Raw genomic sequence first — 27,365 nt, 5'->3', positions numbered from 1 at the left:
TTGGGTTTGGTTGGTGCAAATTGCCTTTTGCTGTTAGCTGGCTGGCTGGCTATACCTCTTGGAGGATGATTTGATCAAATCCTCTGCCTCTAGTGCCTTTTCAATGCAAGTATTCATGGAGGGTATCTCGATTACACCAAGCTTCTCACTAATGTCATGCCTTAATCCCAATTTGAAACGGGATATGAGTAGTTCTTCATCTTCTTTATAGGCACCTGTTCGAGAAAGCAATTCATTGAATCGATTAATATATTCTTCTACAGTCAGAGTACCTTGCCTGAGAGTATTCAGCATGTTGTAGGGTCGACGCTGGTATGTTGGTGGTAGAAACCTATCGTTGAGGATAAATTTCAAGTCTTCCCAACTGTGAGGGATTTGGTACCTGCGTATGAGCCTATCTTCTTCAGCATTCCACCAGTCCTTAGCTCTACCTGTCAGCTTAGTGATAGCTAATTGGACTTTCCTTTCTTCAGGCATACGGTACCAACAGATATAGTCATCAAAAGAGTTCACTCAGTCATAGAAGTAGAGGGGATTGTGCCTCCTATTGTACTCTTTCAGTTCCAACTTCACCTTATGTGTATCATCCTGGTGAAATTGGTGGTTGTCATAATCATCATATTTTTCATCACAAACTAGTATGTTCCTTTGAGCTTGCATAGTGACCCTTCTAGGTACATTATAAGTGTTGTTGACAGTAGGCTGAACATTAGTTTGGGCAACATTAGCTTGAGTATTGGAGTGAACAGCAGTAGACTCTTTCAGTTCTGCCAACTGTTGGTCATATCTGTCCATCCATGCAGTCAAGATTTGGAGGGACTTCCACACATCTTCTAGAGTGATTTGTTTGGATCTTTCTTCAGCCATAGCTTTGATACCACTTAATGTAAGAGTAGGTTATAGGAACTAACCCCCACAACGTATAACCCCAAACAATGCCACTTGAAAGAGACCTTAGGTAAAGGAAACAACAGTCTTAAATAACCCCTACAAGAGTAGATTAACCCACAAAGAAACAAACCCCAATATACAATCAAGAACCAAACCCTAGGAGAGAGAGAAGCCTGCGGCTAGGGTTTCAAAGGAATACCTGCGGCTGGAAGTAGGCTGCTCAGATGGGGCTGAAACCAGGGTTGATTGCAGGTCTTATAGGGAGGAGCAAAACCCCCAAAGATGGTTAACTCCTGTCTGCTGGTGTAGAAGATCTGATGTTTCTTGATTTCAGGCCTGTAGAGAGAGAATATAGAAGATCTTCAAGAACAGCAGCAGCTGACTTCAAGTGGGCTTCAAGTGTGGATCGAGTGGTCCACAGGTGGAGTAGAACAGCTCCTTGCAATGCTAGGCAGATCTGAATTCCAGTTGAGGGAATTCTTAAGATTGATTGAGCTTCAGTTCTGGCTTCTTGGCTGATCGATTGAGAGTAGAAGGGCTGGACAGAATTGATGATCTCTTGGACAATCTCACAATAACAGTAACACTAACAGAAGTTGAATGCAGAAAATAAAGAAAGAACACGGAAATTGAAGGGATAAAGAAGAAACAAGGGAGGTGGGAGAGGAGGTGGCTATCTGAGCCTGGGCTTCTCACCCACAGCTATCTCAGCTGCTCCAAGCAATTGATTGTAAATCTTCTTTATTCAAATATGAGAAATAATGGTACATATGCTTCTCTATTTATAGAGGGAAATTTACAATCATACAAAGACTAGGAGCTAGTTTCCAAAAAGAGGACTAGACACTCCTACTAAAACTAGGAATTCGAACTAGGACTTGACTTCTAACTCCAAAATGGGGTAGAACTCTTAAACTAATAGTCTATAAATGGCTTACAATCGATGGGCTCCATTGGGGGACTTACAATTGATGGGCCTAATGTGCCTTTATTTAATTAACTAAATAATGAACCAGCCCCCTTAATTAGGAGGGGCGGTAGTGGTCCTTCGGATTGGGCTTCCTCCTGGGATAGCCTAGCCCATAATATGGATCTACATCACTTATCTATGTTACGCATCTTGACTGCCCAACATTCCGCCCCATACATTATAGCCGATTTTATAACTCTTGTAGAATTTTCCTTTAAGCTTAAGGTTTTACGTTGATCACACAAAACTTCAGAAGCACCTCTCCACTTCATCCATCATACTTTAATTCTATGAGCCACATCATCATTTATCTCACCTTCTTTGTTTATGATTGACCCTAAATATTTGAAAGAATCGCTTTGTGGGATCTCTCTCTCCTCAAGTTTCACCACATCCTTATCCGCCTTGAGTGACTAAAGTCATACACCAAATACTGCATTTTTGTTTTACTTATCTTATGACCCCTAGATTCTAGAGTAGATCTCCATAACTCCAACCTATCGTTGATCTCTGCCGGTGTCTCAGCCACTAGAATAATATCATCGGCAAAGAGCATACACCACCGAACCTCCCTTGAATGTTCTTAGTTAAATCATCCATAATAAGTGTAAGCAAATAAGGTATTAAAACAGATGATGTAACCTAATGGTGATTAGGAACTCATTGCCTTGATCTTCCATGGTTCTCACACTCGTCACAGTGCCCTCATACATGTCTTTGATAATATCTATATATTTACTTAACACCCCTTTCTTCTCCAATACATGCCAGATGAGTCTCTGGGGACTCTGTCATAGGCCTTTTCTATATCAATGAAGACCATGCGGAGATCCTTCTTATAGGTTTTAGACCTTTCCATAAGCCTCCTAAGAAGGTCAATCACTTCCATCGTGGATCTCCATGGCATAAAACCGAATTAGTTTCTTCAGATACTTGTTTCCCTTTTTATATGGACTTTGATAACCTTCTCCCATCGTTTCATGGTATGACTAATGAGTTTTGTGCCTCTATAGTAGTTGCAACTCTGAATATCACCTTTATTTTGTAGATTGGGACAACAATACTTCTCCTCCATTCCTCATGTAGCTTTTTCATGCTCATAATCTTGTTAAACAACCTGGTAAGCTAGTCAACCCCACATAGTCCCAAACTCTTCCACACTTCAATTGGGACCTCATCTGGGCCTGGTGTTCTACCTACTTTCATTTTTCTTAGGGCTTCTTTAACCTTGGTCATTCTTATCTTTCATACATATCTATGATGCCTGCGGTTATGTAGGATACTTACCCCACTCCTAGCTATCTCCATTCCATAATTTGCAAAAATACTCACCCCATCTCTTGTTATTATCTTCATCCTTAACAAGCACTCTACCATCTTCACTCTTAATACATCGAACATGATCGAGATCTCTGCTAATCCTATCCCGTATTTTGGCTATCCTATAGATAGCATATTGCCCTTCCGTGGAATCTAGATTGTTGTACAAATCATATTTTTTTGCTAGTGCTTTCCTCACAATCTTCTTAGGCTCCCTTTTTGGTAGCCTTATATCTCTCTCTTTATCATCCACCTCACCAGACCTTTGCCAAACCTAAAACTATCATTTTTATCTTGATGGCTGCCTATACATCCTCATCCCACCACCAAGTCTCTCTAGGAGCTGGTCGAGTATCCTTAGACATCCCTAGAACCTCTTTAGCAGCTTTCTTGATGCAATCTGTCATATCTGTCCACATCGTGTTAGTGTATCCTTCAAACTCCCACTTCCCTTGCTTCACAATTTTAACTGTAAAAGACCCAACTGAATCACCTTTCGATCTCCACCACCTTACCTTTGGGCAAACAAATCTACTTGGCTTAAGCTTTGGCAAACTGAGGCACATATCCAAGATTAATGGTCTATGTTGTGTTGTTAAGCTCTCTCCAAGAATGACCTTACAATCCTTAAACTGCAATCTATCATACTTTCTCTTGATCTCTATATGTAATGCAAGCTAAAAGGGACCCTCTGATTCCACTCCGCGTAATTGACCCTATTCTTCAAATGTTGAAATTCTAGGTAAGTGGTAGAGAACCAGTGAAGTTTCTGAAATTTGTGTCACGGCATTGATTGGTTTTAGAGTCTTGAAATAAGGACTGTTTAGAGATGTCTATGATGGCCAGAATCAAAGTTTTAAGTTTCAAGATTGTGAAACCTTCCATGGAATTTGTGTCTTCCATCTTCCTTACCTTGTCAATTACTGCTAATTGCAAAGTACATTGAAGTTCTCATTTCTCTGTTTTGTCAGCATACATAAAATATGACCACACAAGGTTTAATGTCAATCCATACACTAACAACGTAAGACATTTCCTACTGGGGGGGGGGATGTGAAATGTTAGGGGATGGGGGGTTGCCAAATAAAAAATTGGCCATTGAAAATGCATCCTTGCATGCATTAGGTATTCGCTAAAAACAAGACAGGTTTCGGATTACCTTTGTAGTGTCACAAGCGCAACTCCTTCGGAGGGACTCAGCACTTGTGTAGGTGTCTCCACTCAGCTGTGGGAGCTCTAATCTTCGAAAACGGAGGCTAGGGTTCAAAACACTAGGTAGGAGAGGAAGAGAAGAGAAGAGAGGAGAATTCAAAATTCTCAAATTTGTTCATATATATGAGTGCTTTCTCTCCTCCCCTTAAGCCTCATTATAAATAGAGTGAAACCCTAATCTGAGTGGGGCCTATAGACTATAATTGTCACGGCACCAAGGCGTTGGATGGCTGCCTAAGCATTTAGGTGACAAGTCGCTCACCTTAAGGCAAATAAAGTGCCTAAGGCAACCAAGTATTATTTTTTTATGTTCCCTCTTTTCTAACATTAAGTCATAAAAAATCAACATTTAGAGAAATGTTCTTGTTCTATAATAAGTTTGACTAGTCAAATGTTTTTATTCTTACAGAGACATTTTGTTCCGGTCAAACTTATATATATATTTTTTTGGTGAATAAATAATTCATTACCAAGCAAAGAAAGAAAATAATACAACCCCTAGAAAGGGGAGGGGAAGAAAACAAAACTATCTCAGAGGGAGTTACTATTCCTAATGGTGGAGCTAGGGAGCTCCTAGTAGTTTACAATATGACAATTTTTAGGGGAGGGATTACAAGTGGAAGAATTCCGAAAGATTTTTGCTTTGACATCAAAGAAGATGGAGCCCCAAATATTCTCAAGTGGGCGGGAGTCGGAGGTCAATTTCCAATGATTTCTTTCCATCCAGATCTGGTTTATTGTAGCGTAGAAGGCCAGTCTTCCTACAATATCACAGATAGACTTTCCCTGAAAAGTCATATCCATCCAAATTCACTCCCTGTCGAAGGGAAGGATTCTCCTGTTTTTTGGCCAGCATTTGACTAGGATCCCTTTCTAGATGGAAGAAGAGATGGTGCAAGCAAAGAAGAGGTGCTCTATCGTCTCCATCTCATTGTTACATAGGATCAACTTGAATGCCTCTCTGCATAAGGAAGTGATTCGTAGGCAAGGAGTTAGTAAACACTCTCTAGGCTATGAAACTCTGGCGGGGGATGTGATACTTGAACCAAATGAGACGATGCTATGGAGAAGTTGGGCCCTGTGTCCTAACTAACTCCCAAGCAGCCTTGGAAGAGAAGAGCTTAGAAGAGGAGGGCATCCATAACGTAGTGTCCTGGCTTTGCTGACGGGATATTGGGAGGACCGGCAAAGAGTTCCATATATCTGCAAAAGGAATCAAAGAATGAGCTGGGGGAGACCAGTTGCCTGAAGATAGAATATCAGACACAAGGGCCAACTTGGAGAGGCCAGAGTTGTAAATTCTTCTTGCGCTTATAGTGTGGTAAAGAATTCCTTTGGGGTGCCAAGGGTCAAACTAAAGGTAAGTATTGGCTCCATTGCCAATCTGGGAGGAGCAGGTTGAAGATATAGAGGACCGGATAGCAATGATTTTACACCACACCCATGAGCCATCTGCTGGAATTTTTACAGTCCAAAAAGAATCCGATTTAAGGGGATTCAAGTGAACCCATTCAACCCATATACTCTTCTTCTTAGAGTTGATCTTCTAAGCCAACTTAATGATACCAGCCATATTAACATCCTTGATCCTTCTCAAACCAAGCCCCCCTTCAGCTTTAGGAAGGTAGATTGCAACCCATCTGATAGGACGAAGAAATCTAGAACACTTAGTTCCTTTCCAAAGGAAAGAGGCAAAATGGACTCCAACTTGGAAATAATGGATTCCGGCAATCCCTAAATACCCGACCAGTAAATGTAAGAAGCTTGGAGAACTCATCTAATGAGTTCAAGATGACCCGTAAAGGATAGAAGCTTGCCTTTCAAAGCTGGAGGCGCTTCCTAATAAGGTCAAGCATAGAAGTACAATTATGAGCAGAGAGCCTGACTAGAACTAGGGGGAGCCCAAGATACTTCACTGGAAAGTGCCCAATGCTGAAACCAGTTTGCTCCAGCAGGGATGCTTTGGCAGAGTCAGAGATCCCAACCAAGAAGATGAGAGATTTTTCCGGATTGATATGGAGCCTAGACATTGCAGCAAACTGAGACAAACATAACATGATGTTTCCAAGAGAAGTGGGATCAGTTTTGGAGAAGATCATTAAGTCATCAGCAAAAGCAAGGTGAGTGAGCTTCATTGCCTTGCACTTAGGGATGGTAGAGATGAGGTGCATGTCAGTAGCCACTTGCAGAGTTCTGGATAAAGCTTCTATGGTAAGGCAGAAGATGTATGGAGAGAGGGGGCATCCCTGTCTGATACCCATTGAAGAAGCGAAGTAGTCAGCTGGACTTCCATTCACCAACACTGAGAATTGGGGGGAAGCAATGCATTGATAAATCCAATTAGTGAAAACTGGGGGAAATCCATGCCATTGAAGACCAAGACAATGGAATCCCATCTCAATGAATCAAAGGCCTTGTGGTTGTCTATCTTCATAAGGGCAGCTAAGGAGTGGGCTTTTCTGTCAAACCCTCTAACAGTTTCATGGAAAAGGAGAACATTATCCCCAATACTTCTCCCCGGGATGAAGGCAGATTGATTGTTGCTAACAAGAGAGTCAACCACAAGCTTGATTCTATTATCAAGGATTTTAGCTATAAATTTGTAAAGGAGATTACATACAGAAATAGGCATAAAATCCTTCATCTCATCAGCTCCCTCTTTCTTCGGAATGAGGCAAAGAAATGTGTGATTGCCCCCTTTGATTTGGCTAGGGTTGAAGAAGAATCTTTTGACTGCTTTTATCATGTCCACTTTAATGAGATTCCATGAAGATGTAAAGAAACCCATGCTAAATCCGTCAGGACTTGGGGCTTTGCCTGCCTTGTGGGAGAGGATAGCCGAAGTGATCTCTTCCTCACCGGGGATAGCCATAAGAGGACCAGTTAAGCTGCCATGGTGAACTTGTTTAAGAGACCTGCAGGGATGAGAGGGTGAGGGGCTGGCTCCATCCTAGACAGGTTTTTGAAGAAGTTAACAACAACACCTTTTATCTCATCCACTTTGTGCACCTGATTTCCATCCAAGGTAGTCAACTTGGTGATGGAGTTGAGATTATTTCTTGCTTACACCGATCTGTGAAGGTAGGCGGTGTTTGAATCCCCAAGCTCTAACCAATTAATCCTGGATTTCTGTCTCATGAAACTCTCTTCTTGAGCAAGGAGGGAAGAGAGGTTAGCTGCCTCAATCTTTTCTTCATTTGCCAAAGAAAGATTGAGGTGATCGGACTGCAGCTGAATCTGAAAGGAGGACAGCTTGTTCCTGCAATCAATAACTTGGGAAGAAATATTCCCGAAGGAGTTAGTTGTTGAGTTTTGTCACTGTTGCTAATCCCTTAGCACCTCTGGACAGGTCCGATATGGGTATTCTAGACCTATCGGGCCTGCTTTGAGTCTTTAGGGTTATGGCTATGTTGGGGGGCAGTATTGTAACCTTCCTTGTTCTGGTTTTTTTTATATATATACATAGAGATAACCTGCGATCAGTCTATTCTGGACAGATCGTAGGTTGCTCTCCCTTTTTGAGGCTATCTGTGATTTCTCCTTCCTCTCTTCTCTTCTCTCTCTCTTTTCTGCTTTTCTTCTTTTCTTCTTCTCTTTTTCTAGTTTACTGGTTTGGTTACAGGAATCTGGGATTCTAACATGGTATCAGAGCTTCTGTAATCAAATCAAGGTTTTGCATCACCATTCTCTGCTGATCTCAACCCTGCACTACTGCTCTTTGGTGCGCAACCACCTATTGCTGCTCCTACTTTAATTTTTTGGCCTGATTATCATGATATAAACACAATCAGGCCCTCCTACTGTTACTACATGGATTCAGCCTTTATTCTCTGGAATTGCTGAAGCCGATACACAATTCTGCAGGTTTTAATGGCTGCCGCCCCTATGTGTTACTATTTTTTGGCTGCTGCCCTATGTGTGAAGCTCTACTACTTCACGGTTTAATGTGCTGCTGTTTTACTACCTTTCTAAATATTCTATTAGGCTTTTGAAGCCTTCTTTTGCTGCTCCCATCAAGATCGACACTTCCTACCTGCAGCCCCTATCGGTTCGATTTTTTTCTGGTTTTCTTTTGGGTCTGATTGCTCTTTGGCTGTTGTTATCAGATCTGGTTGGTGAGTTCTACTTATTTGGTTGTCTCTGCATTACATATTTGTCATTAATTCTTGCTCTCATGGCTGAGACCAAGACTACTACCCCTACCACTACCTCCTCTGCATTGGACAATGTGAATGTCCAGATTACTTCTATCAAGCTTAAGGGAAGCTCGAATTACCTTCTTTGGGCTCAGTCGGTCAAAGTTTATCTGACCGCGAAGGTTAAGCTTGATTACACCACCTCTGATCCTCCCCAGAATCTGACATTGGTTACGCTTAATGGCAGAAAGAGAATGCATTAATCTTAATTTGGTTATGGAATAGTATGGAACCAGATGTGGCTACCAATGTCATGTTTCACTCTATTACCAAGGGAGTGTGGAATGACTTGAAGGAGACCTACTCTCAGGAGAAGAACATGACCCGTGTTTATGATATCTATGAAAAACTGTTTTAGTTTCGCCAGTCGGACAAGCCACTTTCCGAATACTACAGTACTTTCAGGGGTATGGTTGAAGAACTCAATGTCTTCCAACCCTTGACCACTGACATTGACAAGTTGAAGGCTCAGTGTAACGAGTTCTTCGTCTCTAAATTCCTGGCTGGTTTGAACAATGACTTGAAGGCAGTGAAGGGTCACTTACTTGCAGGGGATACAGTGCCTACTCTGAATGATACCTACTCACGACTGTAGCGAATTACTTCCTCTACTAAACCTGATCAGTCTACCAAAGACAGTTCTGCCTTCCATGCCAACCGTGGACGTGGTCAAGGTCATGGGGGAGGTCGTGGGTCGACTGGTTGAGGATCTGGTGGACAGCCCTATGATCGTTCAGCTCGCCAGTGCACTTTTTATGGAAAGCCCAACCATATTGTTGAGACTTGTTGGGCAAAGCATGGCAAACCAGAGTGGGCAACACAATTAGCTAATCATGCAATGTCTGACGATGGTACTGACACAATGGCTCTAGTTGATCCTAAACCAACACCTTCTTCAGGAGATTAAGTTACCGGTCTGGGCGATGACATCAATCAGTTGCTCCGGCGCTTGCACACTCTTGAGGCATCCTTTAATACATCTAATGATACTTCTAAATCCGCTGCTACTCTAGCCACACAGGTACTTCAGCCCTTCTTACTACTACATCTACTCCTTGGATCATTGATTCAGGTGCCTCTGCCCATATGACTGGTAAGTCATCACTTTTTAAGATTTTTTCTACTAATGCCAGTTCCAATTCTGTTATCCTTGCTAATGGCACTTCCACACCAGCCCTTGGACATGATACTATTTCACCTACCCCATCCATTAATTTATCTTCTGTCTTACATGTCCCTCAATTTTCACTAAGTCTTCTCTCTGTAAGTCAATTAACTCGTTCTTTAAATTGCTTAGTCACCTTCTTTCCTTCCTACTGTGTATTTCAGGATCTTCACACGAGGAAGATGATTGGTGGAGGGCGTGAAAAGGATGGATTATACTACCTCAATAGCGGCTGTCCTACTGCTGCTGCTACTACGACTGTTGGGGACGTGACTCCTTTCCAATGGCACTGTCGTTTAGGTCATTTGTCGCTTTCTTGGTTATAGTTTTTATTTCCTAGTTTTAAGTCTGTTCCTAGGTTAGAGTGTGAGGCATGTGAGTTGGGTAAACATCATCGTGCGTCTTTCCCATCTCGCCCTATCTCGTAGTCCGTCTTTATTTTCTTTAGCCCATTCTGATGTATGGGGTCCTTGCAGAGTCAGTAACAGATTTGGTTTCTGGTATTTTGACTTTTGTGGATGACCATTCTCGCCTTACATGGCTATACATGTTAAAGGAAAGATATGAATTTTTACATGTGTTTCACAAATTTTATAATGAAATAAAGACTCAGTTTGGCATTCCTATAAAAATTTTTCATTTTGACAATGCTTAAGAATATGCTCAAACTGATATATTTGAGTTTTGTAATACCCATGGGATGATACACCAAACTAGTTGTGCCTATACCCCACAACAGAATGGGGTAGCAGAGCGCAAGAACCGGCATCTTCTTGAGGTTGCCTGTGCCATTATGCTTCACATGCATGTTCCTAAACATTTTTGGTGTGGTTTTAACCGCATGTTATTTGATTAATGGTATGCCATCCTCTGTCCTGGCAGATAAGTCTCCATTTTCCGTTATGTTCCCTAATTTACCCAGTTTTATTGTTCCACCTCGTATCTTTGGGTGTGTATGTTTTGTCCATAATCTGCATATGTAGGTTGACAAATTATCCCCGAGGTCTACTAAGTGCATCTTTCTGGGTTACTCTGGTACTCAGAAAGGATATAAGTGTTATGACCCCATTACTCATCGGAATTTTGTTAGTGCTGATGTGACCTTTTTTGAAGGTACGTCATTTTATTCTCCTCAGGTGTCCCAGTCTAGTCTGAAGTGGTCTTCTCCATCTTCTCCACCCATACCTTCTCTGATACCCCTACCTGATGCTCCTAGTACTAGTGACTCACCTCCCCTATAGGTTTATCAGTGCAGGAAGAAGACTGGATAGCCATGTGGTGAGGTCATTAATCCTGAAGATTCACTCCTTCCACTGCCGTCTTCCGCTGGTGAAGCTCCTCTTCGTCCTCCGCCTGATGACTTACCGATTGCACATCGTAAAGGTACACGTTCCTACACTCAGAAATCTATAGTTGTGTACCCTATTGATAACTTTATGTGATTATCTCATCTTCCCTCTCCCATTCATGGCCTTACACTATCCCGTTCCACTAACCCCGTTCCCCGTTCCCCGTTCCCATAATGATGCCCTCCGTATTCCTAGATGGAAGGCTGACATGGATGTAGAAATAGATGCTCTTGTGAGTTGTGGTATCTGGAGCCTGGTAGATTTACCTCCTGGTAAGGATTTGGTTAAGCGTCACTAGGTGTACACTATTAAGTATCATTCTGATGGTTCTGTTGAGAGGTTAAAGGCCTGTTTGGTTGCTAAGGGGTATACTTAGACTTATGGTGTGGATTACTTTGAGACAGTCTCTCCTATTGCCAGACTGAACTCTGTTTGCCTTCTTATATCTCTTGCTGTCAACTTTGATTGGCCGTTATTTTAGTTGGACATAACCTTTTGGTTATGTTGCTCAAGGGGAGAATATAGGTCGTGTGTCGCTTGCACAAGGCTATTTATGGGCTTAAACAGTCCCCTTGAGCATGGTTTGACAAGTTCAGTGCCACCATTGTCACCTGTGGTTTTTCTCAGTGCTATTTTGATCATTCAGTATTTGTTCGTCGCAAAGGTGACAAGCTGGTGGTCTTGGTGGTATATGCTGATGACATTATTCTTATTGGCAATGATGACACAAGTATTTCTGAAGTAAAGGCTCATCTCCAGAGCCATTTTCAGCAGAGCCATTTTCAGACCAAGGATCTTGGTCATTTTCATTATTTTCTCGGGATTGAGGTGATCCGCTGCAAGAAAGGGATCAGTCTGTTCCAAAGAAAGTATGTTGTGGATCTGCTATCTGATACTGGGATGCTTGCATCCAGACCAATTGATATTCTTATGGATCCTCACCAAAAGTTGGTGTTGACGATGGTGAACCTTTTCAGGATGTGCATCAGTATAGGAGTTTGATTGGAAAGCTGATTTACCTTACTGTGACTCGTCCTGACATTTCTTATGTTGTTGGAGTTCTTAGTCAGTTCATGCAGTCTCCTCAGAAAGCCCATTGGGATGCTGCTGTTCGTGTTCTTCGTTATTTGAAAGGTGCCCCTGGAAAAGGGTTGATTTATCGTTCTAATCGGCACATAGAACTTGTTGGCTATTCTGATGCTGATTGGGCTGGCTCTGCTAGTGATCAGAGATCCACTACGGGATACTGTACCTTTGTTGGCTACTATCTTATTACGTGGTGTAGCAAGAAGTAGACCATAGTTGTCAAGGCGTCCAGGTGTTTTTTTAGGGGCAGGGCAAGGGATGCTATTGTGTACGTAGAAAGGCGGTCGCCTTTGGTGTTAAGGCGTCCAAAAGGCGTCGCCTTTGGCGTCGTGGACGACTTGGTAGGAAAGGCGAACGCCTTGTTTTTTTTTTTTTTTTCATTCACTTAAGTATTTGTTTTTTATATTCTAATTGTAAACTTTTCATTTGATGAAGTACAGGTTTTTAAATGGTGTGAGATGCATGGAATCATTTTACCTCCTTAAGTGAACAAAAAAAAAAAAAAAAAAAAAGGTTTGGTGGTGGGGGGAAATATAACGTGGAAGGGTTAGAATTTAAAACCCTCCACTGTTTCTCTCTCCCGATGAAGTCTCTCTGCGATTAAGTTCTACCCTCTAAACCTAGAGAACCTGTGCTGGATTCATTGATTCAACCGACTATAGTTGTCAAGGAGTCACCTAGGCGTCCAGGCGGTTTGCCTGGGGCCTAGGCGACATTTGCCTTATTGCACTGCATACGGCCTTGTGTTTTGGCACTTATTTATGCCAAATATCATACAAGTAAATGCTTTTTATATTTGTTATTTCATTTACTTAAGATAATATTCACAAATAAGCAAATACCCCCTATTTGAATCCAATAAAAATAGTTTAAAAATCAAATTCCAAAAGGATAAAAAGTTAACCCCCCAGTCCAAGAAGAAAAACTGGATTTTAGTTATAGGGGCGATTTTCAACTTTTAAATGCTGGAGTTTTTCTCAATTATGAAAATTTTATAAATTCTATCATGTTAAAACATTGCTAAAAACCAAAAATCCGGTAAAATAATTTTTTGTTTTGATATCCATAAAATTATTTTCATTCAGACGATTTTAACAGCATTCATGCACTTAAAAATAAGTTTGACCGGAGTATAACTTTGTCATTACAACTTAGATTTAAGTAATCTTAGACTTATTGGAAAGCTGATTTTATATTATAACTGATACAAAAAGTCTCATGTAAAAATAATATCATTTGACCAGTCAAACTTGTTATAGAACCAGAGCATTTCTCTAAATTTTGATTTTTTATAACTTAATATGACTTAATGTTAATTTTTTATGATTTAATATGGCTAAATGTTGATTTTTAATGACTTGATGTTGCTTAATGTTGATTTTTTATGATACAAGGTATATATAGCTTACTAAATAATATTAGAAAATAGGAAAAATAAAAAATAACAATTGGTCGCCTTGTTCGCCTCAAGGCGTGCGCCTTCTCGCCTAAGCGCTTAGACAACCCTCCACCGCCTTGGTTCGCCTTGGCGCCGTGACAACTATGTGCATACCGTTGCCAATCTATAAACCTAACAATTTTTAACAACGAACAAATGTCTAGAGACCTTGAAGGTGAACAACATAAGTAATTCGTCATACAAATAGTTTTTTAGGATAAATAACAAAAGGGAACCAGACACCCTCAAGGTGTAAACCAGCTTGATCAGATTTTACTTCAAAACCCAAAACCCTTAAATCAAAGAACAGTTCAACAAACAGTTTTGTAAGAGAAAACCAGTTTCTTCACTTGTATTGAATATCACTGGGTTTCCCTGAAGAACCACTTCAACTTCAACCAGCAAGGCAGTTCTCAAATTATAGTTAACCTACAAGGGAGCTTGGTTCCTACACTCTAAAACTCAACAACTGCCCCATGGCAAATCAGACGGGGTCCAAATTGTGGACAGTTTGACACTTAGGTCCCCTAATTGTAACAAATTTCAGCCTTATTGGGGTATACCACCATGGCAAACATAGCTTTGAAAATCGAGGGCCGCGGGTGAGTGCACAATAGTTTTCAGAGCCTCGAGAGTACCATAGAGGTGCATGGACATACATGCAAGGTTCAAGAGTACATAATCAAGGATGGGATCAAATCCTGTCGATTTCATCTCCTGAGTTGGATCAGACAGAATCTGCAAGAATAAGCTGATTCCACCAATCGATCTACCAAAACAGAATTGGGCTAAATACTTCTCATTAAAATATCTATAAAAGAATGGCATTCGTCACCAGCCGACCACTGCTGCAACTCAAGCCTGGGGATCCTATTCTAGTTTAGATAAGTCCTCCTACCCTCTTTCTTTTTCTCTTTGATGGTGATCCTGGGGTTTAGAAACCCTGTTTGGAATCACTATGGGCCCACACGAGTTTGAGAACACTCAAATCAAAGGCAAAACAATAGTAAATTGAAATTAAAAAGAGTGGCATGACTGTAAATAGAGAGAATCTTAAATAGCTATTAAGGAATATGAGTTGGAAGGACATAAGGGGAATTATGAATTTAAAAGGAGGGATAGACTTCGAACAAAGTTAAAGTACAGGACAAATAGAGAAAAATAAGAAAGGGAGGGGCATAAGTGGAAGTCAAAAGAATAAATACAGAGATAAAAAAGGAATCATGGCATTGCGGGGGGGGGGGGGGGGGGGGGATCGTCTATCATCTTCAATCTCTGGACATAAAAAACCAGCGGGATAGGGAGAGCTTGCAGGTGGGAGATATCAGTAAAGAGGCCTCCAATTGATCTGAAACTTCTAGTATGGATTCACAATCCACTGTTCTATCGATTCCACACAAGCAGCACCCAGAATAGAGATCAAAAGGAGAGTAGAATCTCCACAACTCAGGTCTGGCGGAAAACTCAAGAACGGTTTGATAGCTGATTCGATATCTCCCAAGTGGAAAGATCTTAGAAGATGAAAGTCAAGGGTTTGAGACATTTACCAAGGTAAGCAACCTATACCTATACTCTTACTAAGAAAGAAGCAAAGGATGACAGAGATCAACGCAGCCAAGTGGGTGACTGACAGTAGCAACAACAGAATAGAGAAGGAAGAAGCAAATGGGGAAGGGGTACCTGTCAGCCAGGTCTGCAACTTACCAAGCACACACACACAGTTCCATTACCATGAGAATCGACTCCAATCTCTAAATTTTCATTCCAATCTCAAAAATGGGTACATGCTTGCATATAAAAAAAAATCAAAAGATTCCAAACTAACTCAAACGCTACCTCCTATTTCCTACGTAATCAACTCAAAGAAAAACATGATAAAATCTTACAAGCTAAACCCCATATAAATAACTAAACTACTACCAAATTTCAATAGACCAAAAACCTCGGTTAGGCCAGTTCCATCTGGGCTTGGGTTTCCAAACCATTGGTCCAACCATTTGAATAAATAAAAACTAAACTCTCTCTGCCAGATTTACAGGATAAACACTGCCCTCCTTCTCTGAACACCCCCCCTGCAGGATATAGCCCCCCAAAAATCCATCTAATTCCGCTCAACCAGTGAACAACACCCCCAGAGATCCATGTCACTGCAATAGGCACGTTTTCAATCCTATTCCAAACCCTTTAGATATCCAACAGAGAGGTTTTTATCATGAAAGAGAATAAGAGAGACAAGGCGGCGAGGAGAGCTTACCACTGTTTGACGTCAATGCTACAGTCCTCCGCCAACTGTATATGTTTGATGAGAGACAGAGACAGAGAGAGAGAGAGAGAGGTTTACAGCTCCCTGTTGCTACTCTCGTTCTCCGTCACGGTCGTGGTCTGATGCAAAAGGGAGAGGGGAGAAGGCTCACCACTACTCTCTGCTGTTGTTCCTGTTTATGGTTTAAGAGAGGTCCATTGAGGTTTCCATCCCTAAACTCAGCATCCATCTTGAATCGTATTTCCAGCAGTGTTTCTCTGCCCCCGGCCACCTATTTCCAGAATCACCCGCCTTTTACAACTCTACTTCAAAGATACTCATCACGGAATCACAACACTCTGCTGCGTAAGGATTCCTCCCATTTCCTAGATTGAGCTTCTGCAGAGCTAGCTGAGGTTGAAGCTCCATCTCAGGCAAGTCGCAACAGCTAAGCAGTTACAGCCAGTAAAGCTTCTAGCTATATCATTTCCATCAGCATGCACGCCCAATGAAAAATCTGTAAAATCCATTGAATGGATCTTCTGGGGCAGCAGCTAAGATGGTTATACCATTTCAGAGGAAGAATAAGAGTGGTTCGATGACTATACAATAGTTATCTGACACCGAGAAATGGCATGACAGGGTCAGGGAAGATAGGCAGGCATTAGTTGTAGAGCCCAAAAAGCCAGGAAAATGGTTAGAAATACCGGTAGAGAGTTGCTGAGGAATTGACTGAATCGGCTAACTCTGATAGTTCTGGATTAGATTGCCCAATCCACCCAGGGGTCATGAATCGTTGCTAATCAAGATCGTGTGCGTCTGATTCCGATTCAAATTGGGTGATTCACCTGATCAAATACCAATACAATCCAATACATGGAAGAGTATTTGATTGAATTAAACTCTAAAATTTAACACATGAAAAAACCAGACCATGATCTCTCTATCCAACAATTAGAATAGCCACATCAGCAACATGGCAGGGCGTATAGGAACCTTTTTCCCAATCTAAAATTCAGGTAAATCATAAAAGTAGCCACAAATTTATATTTTAATGTTGACATAAAAGTAAACCTAAACCCAAAGTTGCGATTGGCAGGGCTAGGGTTATAACAACCTTTGCTTGAGTAGCAATCCTAGTTGAGTGAGCCCTGCTCAGATGGTCTGGACAGGGTTGGCAAACCCCAGCCTGAAGTAAAGGCTTGGCTGGGTTAGGATAGGAGATATGTACCCTTGGGTTGCGCTATGGTCAATATCAACTGACCCAACCCGGCCCGCATTGCACCCCTTTGCATTTCACTTCTACTAAGTTGTAATAAGACAATAGGAATTGTTGCAAGGCTGACGTGTGCAATTCAATTCCAATCCCCAGGCTTCCATGCTGATCTAATAGACACAGATGGTAAAAAAACTGGAAATAAAATTCAAACAAAACAAAACAGTAAGGAATGCTAGGATTGCCATCAGCATAGCTATCCCAATTCTGATGATTGTTTTGATACGCAGCATCATGGCTAAAGACTGAACTACCATGCTGAAAAATGCAAGCATTACCATTTTCATAAAGTAAGAAAGATATAATAGGACTTACGAAGTTGTGTTAACTAGGTGGACCACTCTCCGCTTGTACGTGCGGCACTGTTGAACCAGGTCAACTATTACCTCCTGCCTAAGCCCCTGCGAATCAAAACTACAATGACTACGCCAATGGATACAAGATTGGATTTGGTATTTACAGTGCATGAATAAATATAAGAAGTATTATATGTATGCCAGACAGCATATAACAATGGTAAAAGCTAAAAAATCAGACTTTCGGACTAATCTACTTTTATGGGGTGCAACTTGAAACTAAAGTTTTACTTGAAGAAATTCCAAGTCAATCAGAAATTATTTGAAAACTAAAATTATATTTCTAGTTACAAGGAAATTGTCATGCGTACTTAGTGGTAAGAATAGGACTCTTATTTTGACTTACCTCCTTATTCCCTGGATCCACAGCATTTAGCATTTCTGTAAGGACATCCATAATACCCCGAGCATTCTGAATTTCTGTCAGGCTGACAAAAGAAAAGGAAAATTGAAAACAGGGGACAAGCATAAGCACTTTTAACCATAATTAAAAGGAGCAGCAGTTAGACACACATAACAAAAATAATGCCCGCAAGGCAGAATGATTAGAAATCTTTCTTTTTCTTTCCCGCACTTCTATGCTAAGAAGATATTTCATATTTCTTATTACTTCATGTTCTCTACACTAAGGAAGGGCATTTCTCATCAGCTTTCACTAAGATGAGGCATTAATGCTGCAGGTCTATCCCCTAGAAATTCAACACAGAATGATGAGGATTTCTGTGACAAAGGATTCCACAAGGAGTATTAATAGATTCATCATTTAATCTAATTCCCCAATTTTTGTAATTGGGGTGGGCCCATAGCAACCCAAATTTAGGGCTTGGAACCCAGGGTAGCATCATCTTTTGTCAATTAGAAAAACAATTACACTTCCCATAGCTTTTAGGAATTCCTTAGTATGCACTCTGTGAAATCAGAAACCTTTTTGACACTCAATGTCAGATATTAAGAAACAGGAAAAAAAAAATAAATATTGTTGAACCAGTATGCCAAATCTTGGTATCGACTTACAATGATTTTTTTTTTGGGAGGGGGGGTGGGGGGAAGATGTCCCAAGTATGCAAGTGTGCATGTCTTAGTTGTTGCAAGTTCCTTGCATTGGGAAGACAAGAAAAAGAGAGACAATACGTGTACCTCAAGGCTGGAGAATCAGAGTCTGCTGAAGACTCAGCTACCTCCTGCTGGTAATCATTATTACGAGTATATGAAGACAGAGGCTGTGTTTGTGGAGGTGTAAATATGGGCGCAGACCTCTCAGATCTCTGAGGAAATACTGCTCCAGCACGCTGAGACACAAAGAAATAAGTTTTTCTCAGAAAATGTAAAAGGCATATGGGTGCATTCGTGCATAAATACCATGCGTCAACTTTACTGTCTGTCTCAACCATTGCCTCACCACATATCGAACTTTTTCCCTTTTATTTTAATGGTTCCAACTTTTTCAAATTAAGAATTTCAACCTTTTTTTTTTTTTTTTTATACCATATGGTAAATTTAAATTTGGGTTGAAACTTCTCACATTATTAGAGGTTGATGTAGAATAGGTGTGCAAGTGGAGCCAGCTTAGTTGCAAATGTGGTACAAAAACAAAGCCATGACAGAGCTAGCGGAGAAATCTCTAGTACTCTAAATATGCATACACCCCAGGAGGGGAGACTAATTAATAGTGGTAGTCTTTTTTTTATTATTATATTTACTCCCAACAGTTTCTACGCACCGAGTTGTAGAAGCAAAGGGATGACAAATTTGTTCCTCACCTGATCATAAAGTTTTGATATCGATTTGAAATCCAGTTTTGAGCTATTGAAAATTGTGCTAACATTGTAGTGAATTCAAAATCCAACTGAACTACCCCTTGGGGAAAGTGGAGACATAAGGATATTAGTTAGCTGATTATTTCATTAAGTCCTACTATGCAAAGCGTACCAACAACTCCTGATATGCGGCATAATATTGAGAATATCTAGCTCTTGGTCCTCCAAAAGCTTCTTGCCAGGTATCTATTAGGGTCAGTATCTTCTCCTTGACATGAAAGTCAGGCTGCAAGAATGTAGAAAGCATGAGACAAGAAAACAAAGATACAAAAGATCATCCAGAGCATTAATAAAATATCCCAACCTTTTTTTTAACTATCTTCACCATCTCATGAAGAATATCTCTCTCGGCAACATGCATATGGACGATGTCTCCACAATTCTTTATTACCGTCTCTAACAGCTAGAATAACACATATAGGAATTACAACCAAATCAGTCATCTCTCAGAGAAGATAGTCCATATACTATTGCACGAAAATATGAACAGGAAAAAAACTACCCCAAAAAACAACAAGAGATTCTGACTTTCGAGTACCCAAATAAATAATTTGAATTTTTTTGAAGGGATTTATTGCTTGGTTTTCTAAAGAACTTCACGAAAATTCATATTTGCAACATCTAAGCAGAGAAACATCCAATGCTTTGAACGACAGTAATAAGGAAAGGGTGGGGAGGGGAATAACAACAAGACATAATACATAACCAAATTTTTTGATAAATTGTTGAACCACACCATTACTTCTCAGGCTATCTCTTGGACTAAGAGTGACACAGATGGGGAAGGAGGCTCTACTAATGCCAGTTTCTACTCAAGGTTTGCTAATTCTTAGAACGACATAAAAGAATATAGAAGATAGGCTTGTATGTGCATGGGATCTACTATTATTAGCCTACCCCTGAGTATGCCTTTCCGTATAGCAAATGAATTACTAGCACATCAGCAAAGGGTTATCTCCTGTAGCAATGCGTTTAGCTTTAGATGTATTGCGAATTCAAATCACATCATTTGAACTCAGAGTTAACAATTAAAATCACATATTTCTTAATCTATGAATTCTTAAGACAAGTTGACACAAATACAATTTGCGTAGCCCACCAATTTAAACATAATTATAGTATAATTTTTCATCACTAAACACGCTTTGACATCAAACAAACTTCAGCCGCAGTGAAAGAAACCCAACCCCCCCCCCCCCCCCGGGGGCAAAAAAAAGAAAAGCCACTTCACATAAATAGAATGCAGGAATCCCAATCAGACCCTCAAGTCATACACATTTCAATAAATATAAACTGACTGTCAAATAATTTTAGCTCAAATCGAACATTAAATAAAGACATCAGAATTCAGCCAGATCTGCTAAAATATCAGGATTTAAACTAGTATGATCATCAAAAATGTTTATTTCCATGGACTTATCTTTAGACCTGGAAAAGGATCTCATCTGTAGACCAATTTCCCCAATTTAACAGAGAAAATGATCTTCTCTCTCAATTCTATCAGAAAATATACACAGCCTAAATGAACGAGTTGTTGTTTAATATTATAAAATAGTTCACTGTAAAATAAATAAATAGAAGAAAAAAAAAGTATCAAATGCCATACAACTTGCATTGTTCGTTCATTCTATTAGGGAAAGGATAGTAAGACAGGATGCAAAAGTCTGAATAGAAAATATTTGGTCTTTTTGGTACTTACTGTGAGGGCAAGGAGCTGGACCTTTGGATTCTTACTCCCAAGACGCTTTTTAATTCCTTTGACAACATCCTTTGCTTGCCTGATAAAATAAACCAAATCGAAAATTTCAACATGTACCATGATGGGCAAAGAAGGCACACTTGTAACAGAATTGACATATTAGAACAAAAAAAATATATAGCCTGGTCACTAATGTTTCTATTTCTCTACTATCGGTTTGTTATTTTATGGGTTCTTTCATTTTTAATCCCTCCTTAAACCAGAGTAACCGCCTACGAGCCAGGGGCCCCGAAGTCAACAAAGATGACCGAAAGCAAATTAATTATTGAAATTAACGAATACAGCCACCTACAAATGACAGTTTCATGACAACAGGCTGAAATTTAAATAGACCAAGAACATATGATACAAATGACGAATTTAAAGAAGGAATTCTCCCATAGGCCATTCAAAAGACTAGGCTATAACTTTCTAAACTCCAAACTGTTTGATCAAATACTCACTGTGCTCAGGAATTCATTAATGAAAGACATAACCAAAATACTTTCTTCCTATGATCCACATTCACATTCCAGGATCCAACACCCCCGGAGCTGGAGGCAACAAACAGAGCCGATATTCAAGCAAAACAGCAAGGAACCCCCAAGCATTCATTGAAATTGACAAAGAGCAACCAAAATCAACGAGACAATGCGAATAGGAAGCAAAAAAATGGCGTACCCAGGATCGTGATTCAGAATGTCACAGATCTCAATGTTCATAGCCCAGTCGGGACCGATCAGCATATCACTCGTCGCTCGTTCGACCAAAGAACAAACCATATCTGCAAATGGAGACGATAAAAATGGAAACTGAGAGTAGTAATCTGGCAGAGAATTTCCCGAAGAGATCTAGCAAATTCCGGCGAAAGTTCCTTGCTTTGAATGACCGGAGAGATGAGACTGATGAGATTAAACCCCTAGAGGAGGAGAGGGAAGAGAAAAACCAACCAGGTCAAAAAGCCTAACCAAAGATGAGCTTTGGAAGCTCTCTCTCTCTTTGGGTCTTTCCTTTTCAGAGTCGAAGAAGTTGTCTCTCTGCGCTAACCGAAATTTTCGCTTCGGATCGCTCATCCTTTCTTTTCTCTTCTTTCTGTTCAGAGCAAGGTGTTGGCAAGAAAGAAAAGCAGGATGCCCACCAACTACGCATAAACACGTGTCCCAAACATGACAAGTGTGCAAATCTGATGTGTACTTTTACCTCTTTGTGTGGGCCCGCTGCTCGTTTGGCAGCCATCTCCGGAGAGGCAGAGAAAACCGACCGGTTCAGTTTCAATTGAACCGAACTTTTATTTGTTTGGTTTTTGAGTACGGTTTTATGGAACCGATAAAAACCAAAACCCAATAATTTGATAACAACTCAAGAGTCAAGACTGGACAGATAGTAACCCAATAACCCCGCCCAAAAGGAAAAAGGATTTTTTTATTAATTTTTCCAGTCACTTGGGGTAGTGAAATGACCACCCCCACCCTTTGGGTACGTTTCCATTGGACCCTGCGATAGCAGTATGGCACAGGGGCAATATGGTAATGGCAGAAAAAACCCCTTCCCCTTTCTTTATATATACATGTAAACCTAAACTCGGATTAGACCGATAGTAGCCGATTACAAATCTCTAGATTGAAAATAAGAACTTTGTAACGGATTGGCTTCAGGTTGGCTTAGTGATAGATCAAAACTAATTCAACTCGACCGAACTAGGACAAATCGATAGATTGACACCCCTTACTTTTGTCATCTTTAGATCGTTTTCAAGATTATTAGTTTTGGAAGCATGGTTTTAAAAAGTGATATCAGGTCAAATCTGATGGTTTTGTCTTTAACTTTGAATAAAAGTTCAAATTTAACCTCAATTAAAATCATATCTTAGTATCAAGTACGTCAATACTATTTTTCAAACAATGACTAGGAAAGAGGGTTTTCCACAATCCCACTACGCCAAATTGCCAATATAGAAGAATATCATGCGACGTCAATAGTGTTATAAAGAACGATATCATTCATATAGAGCCCACATGAGGGAAAAATAATAAAATCTTTGTGATAACATTGTATTGTGAGAAAACTTTTCTCTCCCTTCAATAATGTATTAAAAATAGGGTGTAAAAAATCATATAACAAAGGGACCCTACGAAGCTTTTTTTTTTTTTTTGATAAGGGAAAATTTTATTGTAAAAGAGGGCATGCGGAGCTCAAGGCATCCCGATTACAAAGATCTAGAAGCCAAAGAGTGGAAAGTGGTTAATCTGTTTTATATGCCATAGACAGGGCCTTCCGGACTAGGAAATGAGCAACATCGTTTACTTCCCTAGAGATAAAGGAGAAATTACATTCTCTACATTCGGAGGCAAGGATTTTGATATCAGAAACAATACCAAAAATGTCAATCGGGGTAGGAGGGGATTGCCTATTAATTGCATCTATAAGAGAGACATTATTCGACTCCACGAAAATGTAAAGAAATCCTCCGAAACTTGAAGGAGTGAGGGGTGAGGACCAAAGGCAGCAGGTTCCACAAATAGCTAAAATCCACCATAGTTATCATATCCATGTTGAATATATCCATGCATGGATATGTTTGAGGGAACAGAAAGATATGGATTGAGGAAGTTCTTCAGTGGGGTCAACCGTGGTCTTGGTGGAACTTGTCAGGTGCCAACCTGCTTGTCATAGCCATAGGCTTTCAAAGGTTTGAAATAGATAGTATTAAGACCTACATGTTGTAAGGTAAATAAAAGGGAAAAAACAAGTGAAATTAAATAAAAAATGAAAAATAAATTTGTAATAAATATGATGATTTAAAAACTCTAAAAACCATTCTAAATATGGTTAATAAATTTTACTATATTTTCCAATTAAACTTTTAGAAAAAATAAAGATACAGATTTATTGTGAAAATTTGATTAATATATTATGTAAGAGTTTAAGTTAGTTACACGATCATATTATAAATATTTTCGATTAATTTTTTAAATAAATTTCACTTCTCTTTCCTTCCATTTTTTCCCTATACTTGCAACCGGTTAAAGTCATATGTTGGCGGTGTAGGGCTGTAAAGTTAGTAATTCCACCTTGTTTATAGTCCTTCTATTCCTTTTTGGTGATTTTATATTTTGATGATTGGGGACTCAATTGGTGCACCTTCTGGGTCTCTTGAGATTGGGTTCTTCTTTCTTTTTCAATCTCTTCCTACATACTTGCATTATTATATGTAGGTGGTCACCCACCAAGATGAACCAATCGTTTGCCAAAACATTATTATTATTATTATTATTATTATTATTATTATTATTATTATTATTATTATTATTATTAGGAAAATGGTTGGGTATGCCGCCGATATCAAGTATGCTAGTACCCATTGTGTCTATCTCTCTCTTCCCTTTTTATGAAATGACCCTCATATCCTTCCTGAATGATACTCCATCATGTGTTCCTATTGGTGCTATCCACTAGCATACTTGATATCGGTGACATACCTATCCCTCTCCCTTATTATTAAGTAAGGGATTGTCTTGTATGACAGATCATAAAAGTAGACAACCGGATGATATTTAAGGTAATTCGATAATTTCGTTCAATAAAGGGATTGCTTTTGTCTTCTATGCAATGGATGACTCTAAACCACGAAATCAATTTTACTGCATGGCAGACCACAAAACATTTCTTCTTATCATTACATCAATCAAAAACAATATAAAAAAATCCTGAATTTTACTTGCAAATCTTTGTATTTACATGACTTTTAATGAAAACAAATACAACCTATAGAGTGGAACTTCTACCCAAAAAAAAAATCTGGAATTATTAAACAATTCAATAAATCGCATTGGAATTTAATTGACAACCTCACATGGATGTGTTTACAAAAGTAGATTGTAGATATTTAGCTACGTGTTGACATCCTTGATAGCATCTACCATTTATACTCGATGACATCATCTTTTCATTGTAATAAATGAAGATTTATTTGGCAAGCAAACTGTGATATTTAAAAGCAGATACCTTTTATAAGGTATTTAAAAAAAAATTCCCCAATTTGAAACATAGATCTTAGATCGAATCGATATTAATATATCGAGTATATGTTGATACAAAGTAAGATCCCCACAAACCAAGCCTAAGATGTTGGAGTTTAAATAAGTTTGGCTGTGGATCATGAATCTTAACGATCTTCTCTATCTAATTATATATGGAAAGTCAACTTTGAAATCATTCACCCTGCATCCATTCTCCGAGTATATGTTTCAACAGGATTCAAACAAGGGTAGATTGATACAATAGAGCTAAGAGAGGGTTTCCCTCAAATTCATATTAAAATGGAGATCTATACATTGAAAGGAGGTAAAGAGGTCTTAAAGCATTTGGCATGCCGCATATTCCATATCTCTTAAGCAATAATAGTATGAGAAGTAAATATACCCTGTTGCTTCTTCTTAGTCAAACCAAGAAACATATCCTATTTAATAATCAATTCATAAATAAGTACAGAAGAGTTACGAGTTACGAGAAAATCCTATAGACACTGATGAAGCGTACTATGCTTGTTGAGCTAAGGGGCATTAAATATGACATGTTCCATCGTTTCAACCATTCTCCCACATTATAGGCAAAAATCAGAATCAACGACATTTCTTCTATTGAGATTCACATTAAGTTGTAGGTCAATTCATGCATTTAGGGGTGCATTTGGAAGTGGCAAATAATTACTCTTATTTTAATAAACCATTTTAGAAACTTGAGTTCCATGGTACCTAAGGTTGGTGCCTTCTCGAGCTTTTGTTTTAACAAAAATTTATGGTAAACCTTGTGTGGAAGAAAACAAAAGAGGGGTTAAACATTGACTAAAAGAGAGAGAGAGAGAGGAATATTAGAATGCTTCTGGGGTTGGGGGACATCAGAAAGAAAAAAGTTGAGAGATTGGACGTGATGATGATTAGATGGAGGAACAGAGTGAACTACGGGAGAATAAAGAGAGAAGGCAAGGGAGGGAACGCATGAGAGAGAAAAAAATAAGATAGAAGGGAGTGTATTTTCCCACCTTTTTAAAGGACACAACTTATTCAAGATGCCCTACATATGTATCATAGGTAAAATTTAATGGGACCCAAATTTTGTGGATGGATAGATGGACTTTAATGTCTATTCTTTACACATTAAATTTTAGACAAAATAAATTTTACAAAATGATAAAATAAAAATTTAGAATCCAAAAAATATGGGAGAGTATGTAATAATGGTCAAAATTCCATTGATGTGCATGGTCATATAGGGAGAATGGATTATAAATGAATTTTACACTTGACTAATGCAAGGCATACATTATCTATCCAACGGATGGGATTACTTCATTACTATTTCACATGGCGCAATGAAATGGGCTGCCTTAGTAATAGTAGTAGAGTAAATTTCTTTATTCCTCTGAGTTTACTAACCCCAAAGGATTATCTAACAGGTGTACTTGCACATCTCTTTGCTCACACTGGTATCAATACTTATGAAAACTATATATATCCAAAATTTAAGATATTTTTTTGGTGACTCTGTCATGACGGTTTTCCCACAAAGGATACCTTGAGTAAATGGATGCAACTTGACCAATCTTGTGCTTTGTGTCATCTGTTGGGCTTACATAGTGCATATCTTTAGAATTTAATAATGCACTTTTTTAATTCTGATGTTGTTTTAAAGGACAACTTTGATCTTCTATTCTCTACCTTTCTAATAATATGTTACTTTATTTGGAATCATAGAAATTCAATAACCTTCAAATCTGACAAACCCAATCCCAACAAAATCCTTTCACCTGCTCTATGGTTGCTTAATTGCCCATATTATAACAGAATCCCAAAGGATGCAAACCATGTACCGCATCTGACAACCCTAAATACTACCCCCTTCCTTCCCCAGTTTAGACACTGACACCTTAATCTGTATGTGTTTCAAATCCAATCTCAAATTATGTGGTTGGCCATATTGTTTTCTCTTTAAAGCAGAATGTCTCTCATTCACAACTAACCATTTGATGAAAGGGGATCCCATCAAAGCTTCAACTAGCGGGTTCCTCTTTAGGGTACAAGAACTAAGTGAAGGGGTGGCAAATCAAGGATGTATGGCCAAATTCTGAAGTTCTCTATAACCTGATAGACCGAACCCCCACATCATGGCCTTGGAGCGTAATCCCCACTCTTTTAGATGTTTCGGAAACAATGATGCTACTACTATGTAGAGTTGAGTCATGTCAAGGAAACATTCTTCATAAGATAATAAACGACCCTATTAGTGCATTGCGAGTAATGTACATTTCAA

The 27,365-nt window shown here is 39.4% G+C and overlaps 1 protein-coding gene across 3 annotated transcripts; it reads right to left on the bottom strand.

Annotated features, from left to right (window-relative positions):
• Positions 1-15,774: 15,774 nt before the first annotated feature.
• Positions 15,775-22,430, bottom strand: LOC122075963 (TOM1-like protein 9). 3 transcript variants are annotated; one of them, XM_042641197.1, is made up of 9 exons: positions 22,007-22,430; positions 21,738-21,840; positions 21,018-21,096; positions 19,623-19,721; positions 19,431-19,544; positions 18,639-18,790; positions 17,848-17,929; positions 17,461-17,546; positions 15,775-16,717 (listed from the first exon to the last, which is right to left on the bottom strand). In XM_042641197.1, the coding sequence occupies exons 2-9, from the start codon at positions 21,836-21,838 to the stop codon at positions 16,714-16,716; spliced, it is 717 nt and encodes a 238-aa protein (XP_042497131.1). In that variant the 5' UTR covers positions 21,839-21,840; positions 22,007-22,430; the 3' UTR covers positions 15,775-16,713. The 3 variants fall into 3 exon arrangements, 2 of the variants coding, with proteins under 2 accessions (XP_042497131.1, XP_042497130.1); XR_006139396.1 differs by having other exon boundaries at positions 15,788-16,486; positions 16,577-16,717; positions 21,738-22,429; XM_042641196.1 differs by having other exon boundaries at positions 15,783-16,717; positions 21,738-22,429.
• Between the last annotated feature and the right edge of the window lie 4,935 nt (positions 22,431-27,365).

The sequence above is a fragment of the Macadamia integrifolia genome, chromosome 4, assembly GCF_013358625.1.
Source record: "Macadamia integrifolia cultivar HAES 741 chromosome 4, SCU_Mint_v3, whole genome shotgun sequence".
Classification (NCBI taxonomy): domain Eukaryota; kingdom Viridiplantae; phylum Streptophyta; class Magnoliopsida; order Proteales; family Proteaceae; genus Macadamia; species Macadamia integrifolia.
The sequence above is the reverse complement of the archived record's forward strand: the minus strand, read 5'-3'. Positions and strand labels throughout refer to the sequence as shown.